At 39.5% G+C, this 21321-nt stretch overlaps 1 protein-coding gene across 20 annotated transcripts in view; it reads left to right on the plus strand.

Moving 5' to 3' along the window:
* The window catches only part of CORIN (corin, serine peptidase), a 227330-nt gene that overhangs the window by 190569 nt on the left and 15440 nt on the right, over nt 1-21321 (plus strand). For all 20 annotated transcript variants that reach the window (XM_072749068.1, XM_072749058.1, XM_072749067.1 and 17 more), the window contains 3 exons: nt 10944-11060; nt 13615-13664; nt 13831-14005. In XM_072749068.1, the coding sequence (XP_072605169.1) occupies nt 10944-11060; nt 13615-13664; nt 13831-14005 (342 nt within the window). The remainder of the gene's footprint in view (nt 1-10943; nt 11061-13614; nt 13665-13830; nt 14006-21321) is intronic.

The following is a 21321-nucleotide window of genomic DNA, read 5'->3' on the forward strand; positions in this document are numbered from 1 at the left end:
CCATAGACTATCTTTCCTTAACTTCATATATCCCTTTAATATGCTCCTCTTTCAAGACTGGCTTATCCTTCATCCATGTTCCACAGGTACATTCTTTTCTGCTTCTGCCTCTTTGTCCATAAATGTCCATACATTTCCTGTCCAAATCCTTAGGCCTCACTCAAGCCCCATGACTTCTGTGAAGACTCACCTGCATGATCCTTTCTCTCTCTCTACTTCCTGTGGCACAGAAAAATTGTATTACACAATTTCTCTCTTAATTCGACAATGCCGTATGTCATTTTTATTTTTATTTTTTTATTCTTTATCTTATTTGCCAGAAAGGTTATACAAAAATAGTAATGGCTAACCTTAAGTGTGTGCCAGGCTGCTCTAAGTCCTTGATACGTATTAACTCAATTTGTCCACATTATAATCCTGTAATAAAGGTAGTGTTATTTCTAGCTTACATATGGGGAAATTGAGGCTTAGATCAAGAAACTTTGCTAGGTCACAGAAAAATATTGTGCCAGGATGCAAGTCAAGCAAAGGCAACGGGCCTCTTGGGTATTATGAGTAGATCCCCTATGGCACCAGTTATTCAATAAGCATGATCTGACTGATGTGGCTCACCAGTTTCCTAAACATTCCTAAACATTAGTACATGAGATTTGTGTGGCAAGTCTTAATACCGTGCCACCTTATGAACTTTTATCACTGTGGCATTTTTAAGCAGATCATAGTGAGGAGATGCAGCAGTGGGGAAAAGTCACCACGCAAGACAACAGTGTAAGTGTTTTTCACTTTTTGAAAAATCACTTAGAGTAATAACTAGATGCTTGGCATTTTCCAGGTAGAAGTTAGCTGAAGCAAATCCATACAGTGTTATTTTCTTTTACAAAGAGTCTTCACAGATTTTCTGGCAGACATGTAGCTTGGGCACAGGGAATTAAATCCTACACATTTCCAAGAAGCTGCTGGTTAAGTAACTGCCTGGGTGAGAGGAAAATAATAGCGTCCAGTGTGTGGGTGTACAGTTCCCTGGAACGTGTTCTGCTGGGGTGAGGAAGAAGAGCGATTTTCCTGAAAAAGTGCTATATCCTAAAGGAAGTAAAGGTGTTTTTTTTTTAAAGTCCTTCCATGAGACCACTGGCTATGAGGCTTTAATAAACAAAGCAAGGTAAGTCTATCAGTTGTCCTGAAAGCATTTCCATATGATCAGGAATAGCAGGCTGTGCCAGGAATTTGGATATTTGTTAGCAAACTGACTCTCAAACTGTGTCAGTTGAGTCAATGAATATTTCATGAAATTAAAAGGAAACCTCTCAGGGGTGTGGAGAACTTCGCCATCATTAACTAGAATGGAACTATGTGGGATCCTGAATTTATCAGATTGGTTTTCTACTCTCTTCCATTCCATTTTCTGCTAACAAGTTTATCATTGAAAAATAGATTTGTATCTTGATTTTTAAAATTGAAGATGGTTCTCCAGAATTAAGCACTGTCGAGACTCAGCTTTTGGCCAAAAATATTTGGGCTGATGTGAGCAAGAAGATTCTAGAATGGGAAGAATCAATTTCCGTCATGTCTCTGGGGCCTTGGATTCCCCATTCATCATAATGATTATAGCATTGCCATTGGACGTGAATGTGAGTGGTGAGTCCTGGGAGCTAAGAACATGATTTACAACTTGAACAACCCATCAGGAATTGACCAAAGAGGCCTGTGTTATTTCTGTTAGAAGTCCTTATGCGGCAGCTTCCTCGTCTGGGGACCCTTACCAGGAGACTCTTGGCGATGACTAACTTGAGATCTGGTATCTTTTTCATATGATCTTTCAAACCTACTGGCTTGTTACTGTGGCCTATAAGACAGTGGCCCCTGCCTCCCTCCCTCTCCCAGCATTCTCCACTTGTCCACTGAACTTTAGACACACTGACCTTATTATTACTGATGTCCAGACTGCAAACTCATGTCCACCTTGGGGGCTTCGCCCTCACCGTTCCTTCTGCTTGGAATGTTGATCTCTAGACCTTTACATGATCACCTCCACCTCATCGTTCATGTCTCAGCTCATATATCAACTACTTGGAAAAGTCCTTGGCGACCCTGACTGAAGCAGCTTTCACCCTCACCACGTCACACTCTGCTTATTTTGTTTTCTTCAAAGCACGAGATATTATTATTAATACATTCATAGCTTGTTCCTCTCACTAAAATAATAGCTCCCGGAGGAAGGGACTCCCCCTAATACAACACCGTTGTGTTGCCTTCCTTTCCATTCTACCTCATTAACCCATAGTCCTTTGTGTATCTGATGGCATCATTTGCTTAAATTCTGTGAGGGTAATGTTCTTCTGAGATCCAGCTCACTTCATCGCAATATCCGCCTCAAGACTCAGTGAGTAACCCAGTGTTTCTTTTATAAACATAAGTCAAGTCTAATTTCTTTTTTTTCTTCAAATCTTTATTTAAATTCTAGTTAATTTATAGTATGATATTGGTTTCAGGGGTAGAATTTAGTGATTCGTCACTTGATACCAGTGATTCGTCACTTGATGCCCAGTGCTCATCCCAACAAGTGCCTTCATTAATACCCATCACCCATTTAGCCCATCCCCCACCCACCTCTCTGAGAACCCTCAGTTCTCTATTGTTAAGAGTCTCCTACTGTTTGTTTCCTTCTCTCTTTTTTCTCTCATTCCCATGTGTTCATCTGTTTTGTTTCTCAGATTTCACATATCAGTGAAATCATATGGTATTTGTCTTTCTCTGACTTATTTCACTTCGCATAATAGCTCCATCTACTCATTGCAAATGGCAAGATTGCATTCTTTTTGATGGCTGAGTAGTATTACATTATATAGATATAGATACAGATACAGATACGGTTATAGATACACACCCTACATCGTCTTTATCCATTCATCAGTCAATGGACACTTGGAGTCTTCCCATAGGTTGGCTACTGTTGAACATGCTGCTATAAACATCAGAGTGCATGTGCCCCTTCAAAAGTATTTTTGTATCCTTTGTGTAAAGAGTAGTGCAATTGTTGGGTTGTAGGGCAATTCTATTTTTAACTTTTTGAGGAGCTTCTCTACTGTTTTCCAGAGTGGCTGCACCAGTTTGCATTCCCACCCACAGTGTAAGAGGGTTCTCCTTTCTTCGCATCCTCGCTGACATCTGTTGTTTCCTGTGTTGTTCATTTTAGCAATTCTGACAGATGTGAGGTGGTATCTCATTGTGGTTTTGATTTGTATTTCCCTGATGATGAGTGACATTGAGCATCTTTTTGTCTGTTGGCCATCTGAATGGCTTCTTTGGAAAAATGTCTAGTCATGCTTATTTTTAATTGGATTATTTGGTTTTTGGTGTTGAATTTTATAAGTTCTTTACATATTTTAGATTCTAACCCTTTGTCAGATATGTCATTTGCAAATATCTTCTCCCATTCCGTAGGCTGCCTTTTAGTTTTGTTGATTGTTTCCTTCTCTGTGCAGAAGCTTTCTATCTTGATGAGGCCCCATAGTTCATGTTTGCTTTTGTTTCCCTTGTGTAAAATTTGTATGGAACCACGAAAGACCCCAAATAGCCAAAGCAATCCTGAAAAAGAAAAGCAAAACTGGAAGTATCGTGATTCCAGACTTTAAGCTATATTACAAAGTTGTAATCATCAAGACAGTATGGTATGGCACAAAACCAGACATATAGGTCAATGGACCAGAATACAAAACCCAGAAATGGACCCAAAATGAACCCATACAGTTGATAACTGTATGGTCAACTCATTTTCAACAAAGCAGGAGAGAATATCCAATGGGAAAAAGACAAGTCTCTTCAACAAATGGTCTTGGGAAAACTGGACAGCCACATGCAGAAGAATGAAATGACTACTTTCTTACACCATACACAAAAATAAATTCAAAATGGATGAAAGACCTAAATGTGAGACAGCAACCATCAAAATCCTAGAGAAGAACACAAGCAACAACCTCTTAAACCTCGGCAGTAGCAATTGCTTAGTAGACATGTCACTGGAGGCAAGGGAAACAAAAGTCAAATCTAATTTTTATCCAATCTTTTACCATTCCTACATTTTCTAAAAACTAACAAAGGAATATGTAGAATCTTGATTCTGAGGCACAATAATCTTTTTAACTAAAAAATTTCAATTGAAGTCACTTGTAGCAGACATTTATTATGTTGCTTCCCTGCATCCCTTCCTTTTAGGGAGTTGCTCCACTCCCCATTTATTCTGGGGATCCTAACAGGAGCTGCCATCTTTGTACACGCTTCTTGGCCTCAGTGACTGGTCAAGGGATAGGTACCTAACCCAAGCTGAACCAATCAAAGGGCTTCACATCCAGGTCAAGGTGATTGGGTTTGAGATACTTGGAGTCCCTAAACAAGATTTGTTTTAGGTGGAGCTGAGAGAAAAAGACTTTCCTTTTTTGGTCATGAAGATGAATGAATGAAGTTTGGAAGGGCAAGTAGTGTGTCCCCTGGTTTGTGGAAAAGTCAGTTGGAGACAATAAAGCCACCCTCCTATCACCTCCTGCTTCCTCTCACAGAAGTGGAGTTGAGAGATGGAGGGTCTGGAGGACACTTGGTTCACTGGCACCAGCCATCGTGAGGGCCACCCACATTCCTTTGAGTGAGTGTTTACATTTCTAGTTTTTTTACTCAGATATTCTAGTGCTATTTTCCTGAAATTTTTTTTGTATAAAACTATTAACTGAATATATACATGAACATATATGAATTAATATTAAATCCCTAAATTATTTTATCTTATATTGAGAGTCATTGTCTGTCTTAATTGAAAAAGGTGTATTTTCTATACTTCTATAATTTTCAAAAAGAGGAAGCCTTGTTGACTAAACAAGGCTTCTATTAGAAAAATTAATTCTATTCTGGTTCATAGTCTTTCTCAACTAGTGGAATAAAAAATGGCATATTGCAGTTGAAACTGGAAATCTCTGCTTTTCCATTAATCAACTGAAAGTAAAGACAAAGAGGAAACACTCGCTTTGAAACTGAACACAAATTGCTGTCAATAAAATGTTGTCTGTTTCTTAAAAATAATTTTAAAAATTATATCAAGTTATCAAAAATAAATGGAATGTTTTGAACATAAAAGAAATCAAAAGAAATAGTTGGATTAGTGAGATTATGAAAGAGGTAGACACTTCTGCTTAGAAAGTATACTTACAACTAGACACCATTTACTGAGTTTGCTTTAGGACATTGAATTTTAAAAATGATTAAATGACATTTTAATTTAAAATTTTTATGATTGGTTAACCTTTTCACTTTTAATGAGATGTTTATTTTAAATAGTACTTTATTAATTTTATTTTCTAATTTATACTAGAATGATATGTATATTTAACTTATATTTTATGAATATATTTTACTTCATGTCATAATTTTATAATTTTATATCACTATGGGTTAAATTAGTTTCATTGATTTTTAAAATTTTACAGAATACCAATACTGTGACTTAATATAATTTACAATTTTCCGCCTTTGCTTTGAGATAGTTTTTGTCACTTATACCTACAGATCACTGCCTAATACAGTTCTTATACTCTACCTCTGAGACAGACAAGCGAATAGAATATGTTCTCAGAATTTCAATTAAAAATATTTTTTAAATACTAGATTTACTGGAAAAAATAACTCAAACTTTATGTTCTCCTTTAAAAAAACAATTCTATTGGTGAGAGTTTTTCCGTATAAAGCATAAGCTAAGCTATCTAACCAGACAAATGATTCTATAGTACTATTCATGTTCTGTTTAACACCTGTTAGACTTTTTTTGTCAAAATCTCCAGGTCATCCTTCTACTTGACAAAATAATTTAACTAGCTTTTAATATTAACATGTTTAGTCCAAAGGAACCAACAGAGAAAATAATATGACAAGATTCAAGAAAATATTTCTGAATTCAGATAGCTAAGTGCTTAGTGGAAATATTCCAAATTCTGAGCAGGATATTTAGATTAGTGAATAATGTCTTGTCTACTACACTAGGCATTTATATTTCAAGACCAACTGAGATTATGAAAACTCAGATTATTTTTCCGCAATTATACCCACAGTAGAACAGACTTTGTCTTTCCTCTGAAATGTGTAACGTAAGCCCTGTTCTCTTGATGCCAGAAGTAAAGAAGCCCTTGGTTTCTGGGAATCTGTGCTGACCTCCTTTTTTTAAGTAAGAAACCCCAGCATGATGATAACACGTATTAAGTGTCCTATTACTAAATATCGAGTGTCTTGAGAGTAGGAGAAGCATAGGTCAAACTGTCTAGAGATCTGGTTGGCCACCTAGGCCTTGAAATATATCCTTCCTTTCATCAGGATATCAGGATATCTTAGAATTCTGAATAAGTTCCATCTTCTCATTTCTGGGGCAGAGGAAGAATTATACATTTTTCATATGTGTCTTATGGCCACACAATCGAAGAAGCAAATTTGGAAATCCTTTGCTTTTCTGTGTAGTGCTGCCTTTAGAACCAGAGCACATGGGTCTTGCCTTGGGATCCATGATTTAGAGCAGTGGTGCTCCACCAGGCTTAACTTTGCCCCTTAGGGGGCATTTGGAAATGTCTGCAAGACCTTTTTAATTATTAGTCCAGGAGTGGCGGGTGGCTACTAGTATCTAGTCAGTAAAAGTCAGGGATAATGCTAAACATCCTACAGAGCACAAGATAGCCCCACACAGTAAATAATTATCTGGCTATAAAATGTCAATAGTGCCAAGGATGATAAATTCTGATTTAGAGGACCACTCTGGCCTTCCTCCCCAGCCATGCCTCAGCCCATGGGGCAAGGAGTCTGTCTCCCAAGGAGCTATGCCCATCTGGAGCCTGGTCCACGATCTAGAGAAATGTTTTCAAAGTGTAGTTCCAGACCAGCAGTAGCAGCACCACCTGGGATCTTGTTAGAAAGGTAGCTTTTGGGGCCCTATGTCAGACTTACTGAATCAGGGAATCTGGGGATGGGGCCAACAAGGTCTGTTGTAACAGGCCCTTCAGGTGATTCTGATGAATGCCCAAGTTGGAAAAAACACAGTTCCAAGGAGTCCAAAATCCTGTATTTGAACCTAAAAGATACGTTTGTCAAGATGGGAAGGTTAGAATACATTTTCTTTAATAGCTTGTTAAGCTGATTTATAATATCTAAATATGTTGACATAGGATGTGTGGGCCTCCATTCGGACCCTTACTCACAGATGTTTGGCCCCGCAAATGTTTGGGATGGATATGTATCTCTGTCTCAGTCCTCTCAGGTTGTCAAATGAAGGTACTAGGGGCACCTGGATGACGCAGTTGGTTAAGCATCTGCCTTCCGCTCAGGTCATGATCCTAGGGTCCTGGGACTGAGCCCCAAGTTGGGCTCCCTGCTCAGTGGGGGGAGCCTGCTTCTCCCTCTGCCCTTCCCCCTGCTTGGGTACACTCTCACTCACTTGGTCTCTCTCTCTCTGCCAAATAAAATCTTTTTTTTTTTTTTTTTTAATGAGGGCACTGGATTAGATTGTTCCTTAATTTCCTTCTCTAAATACAATTTCATGGCTACCTTAGAAGGACACTGATATTCCATATACAGTCCTGCACACATGTTTGTAGGATACAGTGACTTTGATGCCTAGTCACTGCTAGAATGTTTTTTGCTCTTTTGCTCTCTACCCAACAGTATTTCTTTAATTTGATATAATATGGGAAAAGATAGGTCAAATGCATGACCAGGTGTCATACAAAGTTTGAAGAGCTAAGTTCCAGATACCTTTCAATAGCACTATTTACATTATACATATGGTCATAAAACTTAAAAACTACACACACATACATTCTTAATGATACATACATTGGCATTAGTCTTTGAAATGAAAAATTCAAACTATTAGTCAAAAATTTAAATTTTGATTTGATACTCTTATTTCTTGGAAATTATTTAGATTTCTAGGAAACTCTACACGTAGGCAAAGGTGAACGGTTAGGAGTGTTAAAGTGCTGATTTATTTTTATAACAAAAGTTGGAAACAACCTACACATGCGTCCGTAGTGAGCTGGCTAAGTAAATGTATGTCCAGCCATATAATAGTAACGGTCCACAGCTATAGAAGGAACGAGGCGTGTGCTGTTGATGAAGGGGGCCCGGGTGGGGTTCAGAGTGTTGGGAGTGGTACTCTGGCATCAGACCGCAGACCATCTACTCACTGTGTGACCTTGGGCAAGTTACTTATTCTCTTTTTGCCTTATTTTTTTCCATCTCCAAAATGGGGAATAATAATGCCCACTTTCCAACATTTTTGAGAGGATTAAATAAGACTGACTGAGTCCTTTAGTGTAGTTGACAAATGTTAACTATTATTATGGAAAGACCTCCAAGATGAACCACTAAATAAAAATACATCAGTACAACACAGAACAATGTGTATAGGTTTTAAAAAAGGGGGTTTGTAGACATGAATGACAGCCAAAGCTGGGCAAGGATACTCTCAAATGCTATTTACAGTGGTTGTTTCTACATATCTGAGACGGGAAGAATATTTTTCATTGTATAATTTTCATTATTTTTTCCGTATATAAGGGTTACTTTTATAACTTTAAAAATTATTTAAGGAAAAATAAGAAAAATCAAAATCATGCAGATGCTCAGATTCCGTATGATGGCAGAAATAGAACCATATGGATTCACTGATATTTTTTTAATGAGCCATAGAATGGCATTTCTGCCGCTGAAAGATTTGTTTTTGTGCATGAGAAGCATTCTAGTGTTTAAGAATTTCATGGAAAACTAATCTTTATAATGACATTCCCCTCTTCTTGATGATGAATTTCTTGCATTTTCCACTTGATAAAACTGAGAGATCCGGACTAAATTGCCTTGCTTGTTGGAGGTTAATGAATAAAATGCAGAAACATCCCAGGTGCAGTGCTCTGTGGAGACCTTTTTCAGGGCAACTGCGGGTACCTTGAGGGTTGAAAGACTGAGGTGTCCTTTGCAATGATTTTTCTATCCACTGTCAGTGCAAATCCTACGCTAAATAGATAGGCCTCCTTGTGCAAGTCCCTTTTGCCCTATAAAAGCCTGCCTAAAGAATGACTTAATTAAACAACAGATCTGAAGCTTATCTTCCTTTGGATTTTGGCCAGTAAAATGTCTGGATTTCAGAGGCCCCCAGGTTGTTCTACTGAAGAAAGGAATTCTCAGGATGTCGGTAGCAGGAGAAACACCATCAGTGGTGTGGGTGACCTCTGCCTGACTTGAGTAGTTCTCCCCTCGCTGTGCCCCCACAGACAGAACTTCTGAGATTGATGGAAAGCCAGAGTCTCATTCTGGTCAAGGAAAACAAGAATCCCCATTTTGCGGCACATTTTGTGAAGTCTTCAATAATCTCACAGTTCATGCGAGTTTCTAAATAAACTTAAATCTTGCAGTCAGGGTTCATGCTCTTTGTTTTAAAATCAAATGATTCGAACCCATTCCTTATGAAGAGCTCTGTTTTGTTTTCTCTTTGCCTCATTCTGTCATCAAGTGTTCTCTTGAGAGGGTTTTCCTGTTTTTAAAAGTAACAGGATTTGGGGGGAAGTTTGGTTCCTTTCGTTTTCTGTTACGAGATCACAGTCATTTAAAAATAATAATCAGTGGAAATGTTCATGTTTCTTTCAATGCCACAGAGTTGAACTTTGCTTCCCTTCCTGTGCCCTCCACCTACCCCCTAGCCCCCCCCCCGCCCATTTTTATTGGTAAAAAAAAAATGGCATTCCGTAATTGCAAAAGAAAGTCACTAAAGCCTGCAGACTTGATGCTTCTGCAACTTCAGGATTTCCAAGTTCATTTGAACCCTCAGTGTTGTTGCCTCTCTTTTCACTTATCTTTGATGTGTTTCTCCAAACACCTCCACCAGGGAACAACTCCGTATACGTGTCACTTTCCTCCTCATGTACCCTTGCCACCCCCAACTTTCAGCCAAGCAGCTCGCCTTTCACTCGGAAAGAAAGAGGCTATTTGATTTGAAATCTCTACCCTCTCCACCTTCAGCAAGGTACTGGCTTCCTTCCAGGTTCGGAGGCAGCCCTCCTTCTCCCTGTCTAAATTAATTCCTCCACTCTTCTACCCTTGAGCATCAAGTGACGAAAGTCGGAAAGGTTTTCTGCGAATATGGATTGCCTAAAAGAGCCAGTTATTTCATGAAGAATAGAATGTTTTAGACAAACCTGAATACCTTTGAAACCTAAGGTTTTAAACCTTGCATATGGTGCAACCATGTTTATTTGAATGATTGAGATCCTCACAGGATGGTATTGGTACAAATTGAGTAAGAATATAAGTAAAGAGCAAAATAATGCGGTCAACACTCACCTTTATTTTCCAGAGATTTTCCTAATTTTTAGTGCAGGAAGATTTTGCAGTATGTTGAAAAACATCATTATAATTTTATACTGTCCAAATAGACACTAAATGGCCATCCAGTTACTTTACTTCTTCATTTTTTTTAACCTTATTTACTTTATTTTAAGGGATTGCTGCATTGCAGGATTACATTGGGCAGGAAAAGAGGAGGGGAAAAAATCCCGGGCAGATAAATTTTACTTTGCTTTTTGTGATCCTTGCCCAAAGTTGCTCTCATTTTTTAGGTATTGGAACTTTCTTTGACATCCTATACATTAGAATTCTATCACCTCCTAAGGTTCAAACACATGTCAGTGGAGAGAATGATTAAAATAGCTGTTACAATTTGGGTCTGCGTTGCTCTCGTATACTTTGAGTAGCCTCCTCTTCTGCTGATCACGTTCCATGCCGAATTTCTAATACAAATTTCCCTCTCGAAATGTAGACTTATAATGTAATGCTTCTTTTGGGAAAAAGGACGAGTGCTGAGTAATGATATTGCCTGGTCAAAGATCACTGTGCTTTGAGCATTTCATCGTTCTGTGTCCTTCCATTAGAGAACCATCTGTGACCGAACTGGTACAGGAACAGGAGCAAGACCAGCAGTGGCTGACACTACACTCCAAATGGGAGAGCCTCAATGGGACCACTTTGCATGAACTGCTGGTAAAAGGGTAAGATACCTTTCACAAGAGCTCCGTAGGGTGGATTATGTATGGAGCAAGAGCCTATCATCGGGGACCTTCTCCCATTTCTAACTTAAGATAATCCAAATTTATCACATCGGTAAAGAACTTCCATAGAATGGTGATTGGCCTTTACATTTCGACATTGTTTGGCTTTATCTCTTCTTTATAGACACGGATGATATTTTTCTCTTGCTCATTGCACGTTTCTTTAATGATGATTACAGAAACTATCATGGTGAAGGCAGAGGAACTTAGGTTCTAAATTTGGAGTTTTTTAGCATCCTGTTCAAAGTAAATCTCATATCTGTAGTTCCTACAGATGCTACATGGAACTAATTAACAGGGAATTGAAGTAATGAGAACTGATCAAAGTTGGAGAGTCTGAGAAAAAAAAAACTGACACAAAATGAAATTATAATCAAGTAGCCTTAGAAGTACACTTCTGAAGAATTTCCCCTAAAAAATAATGGCACCTTGAATGAAGCCATCTACCTTGTCTATGGGTGGAGATACAGGAGGGAAATGGAAGGGATTAATACTTTTTTTAGTGTTTATTACATATTACATAGCTATAGAAAATTTAGATAACCTGATCAAAACTCACAGCCCACAGATGGTAAGTGGTGCCTCTCAACTCCAACCAAGTTAATCTGACTCCAAAGCTTTTAATAAGTGCTAGAGAAACCACTTCCTTAAGAATTTCAGAGAAGAAAACCTAAGGTAGGCCATTTCTCTTTAGAATGTCTTGAAATTTTACCCATACACCAAACTCTGCAGCCAAATTTCTGAAGTACGTCTTTCAAAACAATGACCTGAATCTTTCAGCAGAGTGATTTGTTTCCCCAAATTGCAAATCCCAGAATAACCCTTTCAGGTTTAACACATACATACGTACATCATACATATATGTCATTGTAAATTGGGAATTGGTGGAACTGGTTCTAGTTCTGGATTCCTAACTAGATTTGTGATCTTACAGAACCACAATTTCCTATAAAATGAGGAGTTGGTACAGAGAGTCTTTGCTGTCTTTTCCTATTTCTACAAGTTGTGGTTTGGGGATCTAACAGATAACAACTGATTGCTGAGTATCTCTTCCATGCCAGGTTCAGTGCTAGGATATAGGAGTGAACGAGGGGGACAAGCGTCCCCCAGGCCTCCAGGAACCTACATTGTCAAGGTGGACAGAGAGACAATGAGCTAGGAAGCAAAATGAATTTCAGATATTTGGAAATACTACAAAGAAATTAAGGGTAACAAGATAGAGAGTAAGGAGGAGACGGGACTTCAGGTTGTGGGAAGGCAAAAAGCAAATATGCTTTTTCCATATTATATAATTTATTGACACAAGTAAGTACACAGGTCTCCATGCAAATTTAGCAAGAAATGAAAATACAGGAAATCCTCAAAAAGGAATGTGGCCATGACATATTTAGGAATAGATTTTTTTTTTCCTGAGAAGTCTAGGATTTTAAGTGCATCACAGTATTTTTGACAGTCCCAAAGGCTCTTTTGTTTTTTAAATTTATACTGTGAATCAGTGCTTTATGGTTAGAAGAAAACTTTGTGATTGAAATTTAATGTGCCCTAAACTGAATTCTCTCATGTAGCCACATTGATAGATGCTTAAATGTGGCCCATGTTCTTACCTTTAAAGGTGAGCTCTGGGGGCACCTTGGTAGCTCAGTGGTTGAGCGTCTGCCTTTGGCTCAGTTCATGATCCCGGGGCCCTGGAATCAGGTCCAACCTTGGGCTCCCCGCAGGGAGCCTGCTTCTCCCTCTGCCTGGGTCTCTGCCTCTCTCTGTGTGTCTCTCATGAATAAATAAATAAAATCTGAAAAAAAAGGTTAATTCTAATTTTTAGAAAGGTCTTTTCTGAACTTACTTCCTGTAAGTTCTACTGACTGGTTCTGATCCTGCCATCTAGAGTTATACTGAATAAATTTAACCCCCCTTCTTCCTGTCGGCCAACCATAGATCTACATTTTGATATCCCAAGTCTCGACAAGATTCTTTTCCAGTCTAAAAACCCAGAGCTTTTATCTGTCCTCTTTTTGAAGCCATATTTTATTTCTTCCAAACTATTTGCAACTTCTCTTGACCATCCATACCCTCTTTTGTAAGCACAAAAATCTGACATGCTCCTTCCTCACCAAAGATTCTAAGAAGTAGTCCAGTTCCCTTGCCTTCCTCTCCCTACTTTGAAAATCATGGTTTGAGTCAATATTCTGGGTGGTGCCACCAACCAAGATGATGTGGGAAGCTTTGCTAGCAGTAACTTCTTTCCCTACCCGCGTGAAATTATATTATGATGATATTAAATAAGCTTAAAAAAAAAGGTACAATCCTCCATATACCTTTTTTCCCAGGATGATATTTGACCTCAAGAATTCCTGCACAAAGTGTAGATAACCGTTACTCAAAGAACACGACCTCTGGGAACGGTTGAATCTGTGTCTTGCTTTTCCCTGGTAAAGTGTTTGAAATGAATGATAAATATGTAACTTAACATTATGCCTTTTTATGTTTCCAAACCTAGGCAGACTTGTCATAGCAGAAGTAAGATTTCTCTTCTGTGTACAAAACAAGGTGAGAGCATTAGCGGTGTGGTGATGGAATCTGACCTTAATTGGACTGGGTTCTGGGTTGGTTGCGGGGGGGGGGGGGGACAATAACTTGCACCTCACAGCAAAGATCCAGGCATCGCGCTGGGCTTGGTAGCGGATCCCACACTGTCTTTTCTGCTTTTTGGTAGACTGTGGGCGTCGCCCTGCTGCCCGAATGAACAAGAGGATCCTTGGGGGTCGGACAAGTCGCCCTGGAAGGTGGCCGTGGCAGTGCTCCCTGCAGAGTGAACCCAGTGGACACATTTGTGGCTGTGTCCTCATTGCCAAGAAGTGGGTCCTGACAGTCGCTCACTGCTTCGAGGGGTAAGCTGCCCTTTGTCCTTTGGTTTTGCCTGAAGTTGGTCATCTTGTCACTTGGGCATTCTTAGTGGCATATGTAAGTCGTTGAAGCCACTTCAATGCAAAAGCCACAGTTGATCTACTCCCTTTATCTGCTTCAATTTTTCTACCTTTGACGTTGTCGTCCTGTAGGTGTGCTCATCAGTTATTGGAAATGGATGTATATTGCTGATGATTTTTTTCCTAAGGGGAAGGAAGAGGAAGAAGTTTAGAAGGTTGATGCTGCAGCTAGCATTAGTCTCTTTTCTAGCCTTCCTAAATACGTCAGATACACTTAAAGTCCAATAGAGGGGATTTGTCTATACTCTAGTGAGTTTAGGATGTTGGAGGGATTAGCAAGGAGATGGAGAAGCAGAGATAAGGGCACCTCAGTATGTGTATTAGGGTTCTCCAGAGAATGAGAGACCAGCGAGAGAGGAGGGGTGAGTTTATTTTAAGAAATCATCTCTCATGATTGTGGGAGTGCCGGTGAGTCCAAAATACGCCTAAAGGGACCAGAGCAACTAAGACAAAGGGCAAACCTACCCTAAGTTGACAAGCATCACCGTAGAAGGTCTCCCGTTCTGACCACTTGTGTACTTCACAGGCAAAAACAAAACAAAAACAAAACCCAAACCAAACAGTAAAAACAACAAACACAAAAAATCCCAAACATTTAGTATGTTCACATAAGATTCTGGGGGTCAGATATTTGGATGTGACGTGGCTGGTGCAGTTTGTCTCTGATCAGCGGTGGATGGGGCCTCAGCTGGAAGATTCGAAGGCCGAGGGCTGGAGCCATCGGGAGTCAGGCAGTCAGTGCTGCCTGTTGGCTGGGGCCGGGGTACACCTTCATATGGGATTCGCACCCCGGTGCTTGGCATCCCCCAGAACCAACTTCACTGAAAGGGAGACAGTAGGAAGGTGTGTCGCCCTTTTTGGTCTTGGCTCCCAAGACACACATGGTGCCTCTCCTGGGTGGTTGCTCAGAGCCCCACCAGCCCCGGCCAGATCCAAAGGGAAGAAACAAAGAACTCTCCTCTCAATAGGAGGTATATTTGAGGACATATTTTAAAAACCACCATACGACTTTTTTTCTGTTTTTTTTTTTAAAATAAATTTATTTTATTTCAAAATAAGTCGAAAATAATAGCAAAAATTCAAAACAAAATGACTCCTAGTTCTATCACCTAACCGAATTGATTTTCACTTGATCGTTAATTTCTAGAAAAAAAAATGCAATTTCTTCTTTTTCTTCTTGCCTATTATTTTTCCTTAGCTTTGCCATTTACTGTGTCACCACGGGTCAAGTCATTAATTTCTCTGGGCCACAGTTTATTCACTTGTGACAGGAGGGAAATAAGAGTCCCCACCTCACAGGTTGGTGTCGGGGGTGAGTGACATAGTTTTATGCAAAGCCTTGAGAATCATGCCTGCCACTGATCAGTAAGCTCTCAGGAAATGTCAGCTTTTCTTTTAAAAAAAATTACTGCTAAAAACATGCATTGTACGTTTCCCCTTTTCATGAGTAGTTTTGCATTTTACTAGCAGTATTTTTTATCTCTGTCTGCTTTCTCATCATCCTCACAGTAACCCCTGTTAACAGCCTCGCCAGTGTTCCTTCATAGCTATAAGCATACGTTTTTTATTTTTTATTATTATTATTTTTTTTACCAGATGCCACCATTTACCTTTATAATTTGGAGTCACACTCTGTGCTTTTGTTTGATAAGGTGTCTTTCCCATATAACAGTATATCATGGACCTCCCTCTAGGTCAATGGATGTAGCTCTAGCTCATCCTTTTTCAAAATTAAATGATATTCCTTTATATAGATTTACCATAGCTTTTTCTGTTATTCCCCAACTGATGGACATTCAGCTTAGTTCCAGGTTGCTACCATCTTAACATCACTGCAATACATCTTCTCAAACAAAGCTGCTCACCTACTGGTTTCTACAGACTAGAGTCCCAGCGTATATATTTAGCTCTCCGCGGGGGTTATGGAGATGAATACATGTTCCCTTCCTTGGAGTGCTAACCTAGAAAGGAGGCAGACATTTAAACAAGTAATTAAAATACAATGTGATAAGTGATTATAAGATGGAAATGTACATATCCAGGTGATTGCTCTTTTGGGGAAAATAAAATATGAAATATCAAACCAGAACCTCCTCTTGAGAACTTTTAATGTGTAAGATCCAAAATGATTGGAAGAGTTTGTGTAGTATGTCAGGAAATACACGGCAACCTTATTGCTTTGGAAGGGGCCCGGTGTTTCCAGATGTCTTTTCTAGTTCTGATTTATGACTGTGTGATAAGCAGAGATTATACTAGCAAGAGTACACTCATCAAAACATGATTATCTAAGTAAATCCAACAGTTCTTTAAGGGAATAATACTCTTCACGTGCTAGTCAAGCCAGGTTCCTACGCCACTTTTGTCATTTCCGTAGGTGGTAGCCAAGCTTCCTCTTCCGCTGACAGCTCTGTAAAGTTAAGAAAAAAAACCTTGCAATAGAGAAGAAATGTGTGTTTACAATTAAGGGAATGGATATTATATCAAAGGTCTTGGTGAGATTTCATGGAACACTAAACAGAACTGTCAAGAGGGGCCTGGCCCGTCCATAAAAAGCTAGAAATTGCCCAGCTTCAGATAAGCCTTTGCTTGAATGTGTGCTAATAACTGATTTCATTTTACAATCTCTCCAGTGGCCCGCAAGCTTTGAGAGCTTCTAATTGTAAGCCTTATTCTCTGCTGGAGCCATCAACTGCTGTAATTAATGGGATTCACTTCATGTCGTGAGTCCACGCTTTGGCAAGGCCCAGCGTGACCCATCTGTAGGTCTTCTCAAGCCTGTCTCTTTTAATTATATTGGTTTAAAAAAAAAAAAAAAAAAGGACAACTTTGTTTTGCTCTTTTATGGGGAAGTATTTAAAAATCCCAAATGCAAATTAAAAACATGAGCTAATAAGCGAATCAGACCAAGTCCCATATGCCCTAATCACAACTCAACTTCAACAGTTCCGAGGCAGAAAGACTTTTGACTTTCAGGGGTAATTTAATGAGCAGTTTTCTTCCTCCTTCTGCCTCTGGAAGTCTTAAGACTGAACTTCTGAGGCAGGCCCACAAGCAGTCATTGTCAGAAGCTTTTCATTCCTCTCCAGAAAACACCCATGCAAAGTGATCACCTCATGATGTGACCATAACCCTAACCCCGCCATGTCACCCCTGCCTTCCTTTCTCCCAACCAGCTCTTCTCTTCGCCAGGACTGCATGTGCCCCCCAGTGGCTTCAGCCCCCCAGGCTCCTCCTTGTGCCCTTTCTCTTCTCAGTTAACCTTGTGCACCAAGCTCATCACTTCTGTCCTCCTGCAGAGAACTTAAATCATGTTACGTCCTCATGATTCCCTCTGTATATCTAGGTGCTTGGGAACTGGGCCAGTAATTCACGATTTGTTTTTTCTGTTCCATCGACCGGAGGGATATGATCCATCCTCACCACTAAAGCAGAAACTCTCCATATGGGGTCCATACCTCCCCTTCAGCTGCACTGGAGAGTAAGCAAGTGTGGTTTTAAAAAGTCCTTGGTGACAATGACCTGACTCCACACTTGCCCCTGTGCTGCCTCCTGTGGAGATATTCTCTCCATCCTCCTCTCTCCAGTAGAAAATACCTGGGTTTAGGAAATAGTTGGCTTAAAATATGGGCCAAACCTTATAGTTTCTGGGGCTCAGAGAAATTGGGAGCCCCTTTTAAGCTTTGTAGTTACTTACGTGTTTCTTCTAGTCATGCAACTACCTACCATGTATGTGCTCTGCATCTGCACCCCAACAGCTAACCACTACTGAAGAACATCACACACTCTGATTGCTAACTGAGCTCACATAAAATGTATGATCATGAAATTCAGACGAGCATCTAACAATATGGGACCCTTCCAATATACCTCCATAGGAAAGTCATTTTTCTACCTCCGAGACCACTCTCTGACATCTGTTCCTTTCTCCCCAAATCCTTTCACCCTCCACTGGTCTTACCTCATACTTCATGTAGAAAACAGACACCATCATATATTTCACCTCGTCTCACCCTTAATCCCAACAAATTACCTGTAAATATGGCCACATCCCCTACTTTCCCTTGAGTTATGGTGGAAGATGTGTCTCTGTTTCTATTTAAGACCATCACATCCTCCTTCATCTTTTTAAAGACTTTATTTTTTCAATCATTTTGTCTATTTTACATCATCAAATTCTCATCAAATGCTGGATCATTCTCTTCAACAAACATGCCTTGATATCACTAACTTGAGTCCCCTTCTCTTGACTTCACATCTCTCATCAACCATTGCTCATTTTTGCTGGAATTCACAGTAAAACTCCTGACAGACTTTCATACAGTCATCATCTCCCCTTTTCCATTTCCCATTTTCCCCTCAACCCACTCTGGCTGAGCTCTCATCAAGTTCTCACAGATTTGGCACAGAAAGGGCAAAGTCTTTCATGACTTCCGTCTTGCCATATCGCATGGTGACTTTTCAGATTCCAGCTTATTGGAACCTTCCTAGTATTTCATCACTACTTCTTTCTTGAAATAACTTTCTTCACTTTTATTTTAAAATGACAAAAGTATTCTTGTTTTCCTCTCATTTCACCGACCTACCCATTCCTTTCTCTTTTTCCATCTCCTTTGCTACTCCAGAGCTATTATGGATTGTAGGCTTTGTTTCCCTTTCAAATGCATGTGTTGAAACTCTAACCTCCAACAGAATGGAGTGAGGATATGAGGCCCTTGAGAAGTAATTAAATCATGATGGTGGGAGCCCCATAATAGGAGTAATGTCCATATAGGAAGAGGAAGAGAGCTTGCTACCTTTTTCTGCCATATGAGGTTACAATAAAGATGGTTATCTGTAAAGCAGGAGAAGAGTCTTCACCAGAACCCAACTGTGCTACCACCCTGGTCTTGGACTTCAGGCCCCCGGAACTATGAGAAATAAATGTATGTTATTTAAGTCACTCAGTGTATGGTAATTTGTGATAGCATCCCGAGCTAAGACAAGGACTCAATTCTTGGCTTTCGTATCTGTCCACAGTCGTCTAATAATATGGTTTCAAATACATGCACATATTTGAACAAATATGAATGTCAGGTAACTGATATGAACATCATTATGAATTTCATATTTGAAAATAAAATATGAACATCATAAATGTATTCATGACTTCCAAACTTATATCTCCAGCCCAGCCCAGGTTTTTCCCAACCACACCACTACCCACCAACTTTAAACACGTGTATTTACCTGCTTAGATGAGATGTCCATTTGAATGTGTAATAAACATCCTTCTTTACATGGCCAAAACAAACCTTGATTCCTTACATCTCCTACTGATCAAATAATTATGTGCCTCACAAACTTTCCCCATCTCAGTAAAAATCATCATTAGCCATTGGTTCACCAAACCTAGGAATCATCCTTAATTCCTCTCACATTTACTCTAGTACTAATTTCTGTACGATCTTCCAAATTATCTCTAACCCAACCACCTCTCACCATCTTCATGCTATAATCCTAGTCTAGGCCATCATCATACCAGGTCTTCACTATTATATTCATTTTCTAGGGGTGCTATAACAAAATCCCATAAACTGGGTGGCTTGCACAATAGAATTTCCTTATCTTACAGTTCTGGAAGCTAGAAGTCCAAGATCAAGGTATGGGAAGGGCTGGTTCTTTCTGAAGCCTCGGAGAGAATGCCTCTCACCTAGATTCTGGTGGTTGCTGGCAATCCCTGGCATTCCTTGGTTTGTAGAAGCATCACATGAATCTGAATCTCTGCCTTCATCTTCACAAAGTGTTCTTTTGGTCTGTATCTCTAACTCCAGATTTCCCCCTTTTTAGAAGGACACCAGTCATGTTAGATTAGGGACCATCCGAATGACCTCATTTTAACTTGATTTCCTCTGTAAAGACCTTATCTCCAAAAAGGTTATATTCTGATGTACCAGGGGTTAGGACTTCAACATATGAATTGGAGGTGGGGGAAACGTAATCAATCCATAATAATTAAAGCATTTTCCTATCCAGTCTTTTCGACTGCTTTCTTGTTCCCTTATTGTCTGTTATCCACACGGTGAGATAGTGATCTTTCTAAAATGCAAATCAGACCGAGTTGCTCCCCCTGCTTAAAACTCTTCCCATTGTAACAAGAAAAAAATCTCATGGTGGCCTTTCAAGATCTAGTCCTACCTCTTGGACTGTATCTCCTCCTATTCTCCCGTGTTACACTGGGCTGCAGACATCTAGCCTTCTGTTCCTGAAATCCTCCAAGCTCATTTCTACCTCAGAACATTTGAACTTGCTGCTTTTGCAGTTAGAGCCACAAAACTACCTCCTTCTGGTCATTAAAGACTCTATTTAAGTATGACTTTGTCAGAGACCTCTCTTAAACATCTTGGCTACAGTGAAACCACCCTTCTCGGCCATCTATCATATAACCCTATTTGGTCACTTCTAAAGTGCCCAAGATAATCTTATTTATGTATTTCCTAACACAGTAGGATAAAAGCTCTATGAGGGCATGAACTGTCTGTCGTCCTCACCCTTGTATTTTCATTTCTTTCAGCATAGCATATACAGCCCCTCAATGAATATTTGTTAACTGACTAACCAGCCCCTTCTAGATGTTTCTTAGTAATCATATGTGCAGTTCTTTTAGTAGTGAAGACTGTAATTTGTCTGGAACTAGAAATGTTAATTCATCTACCGAAGGTCAGTGATGCCTCACTGAGTCCTCCCAAATCTTAGACCACAGCATTGTCATGTCTTAAGCACCTGTATGTTTTATCAAATGGAAGATGAATCTTCTGCATATCGTCTGAAGAACATCCTCTTTGTTTTTTTTTTGTTTGTTTTTTGTTTATTTATTTATTTATTTATTTATTTAGAACATCCTCTTTGAATGGAGAAATTGGAAGCAAAGGAAACTCCAAACAGTTCTGTTTTGTCTTAGTTCTTCACTAATATTATTTGCCCCAGACAGAAATTTTCCCCTTTCCTTGTTCTTGCACCTTATTTGGCAGATAAGCCATTTTTACATTTCCTGCTTTTCTCCTTTTTAAAACCCTGCTCAGTCTATGACTAAGACTTTCCAGTAATTGCTACACTTTCAGGCCACTCCTTTGTGGTAGAGTTTCTGGTTGCAAAGCTCTGGAATCCTTACACTGTCACATTGACTCTTTAGCTGATTCTTCGTTTTCCTATTGCAGTCACTTGTGATGGTAGCATAAGAATTT

This window comes from Vulpes vulpes, chromosome 2 (genome assembly GCF_048418805.1).
Source record: "Vulpes vulpes isolate BD-2025 chromosome 2, VulVul3, whole genome shotgun sequence".
NCBI lineage: Eukaryota > Metazoa > Chordata > Mammalia > Carnivora > Canidae > Vulpes > Vulpes vulpes.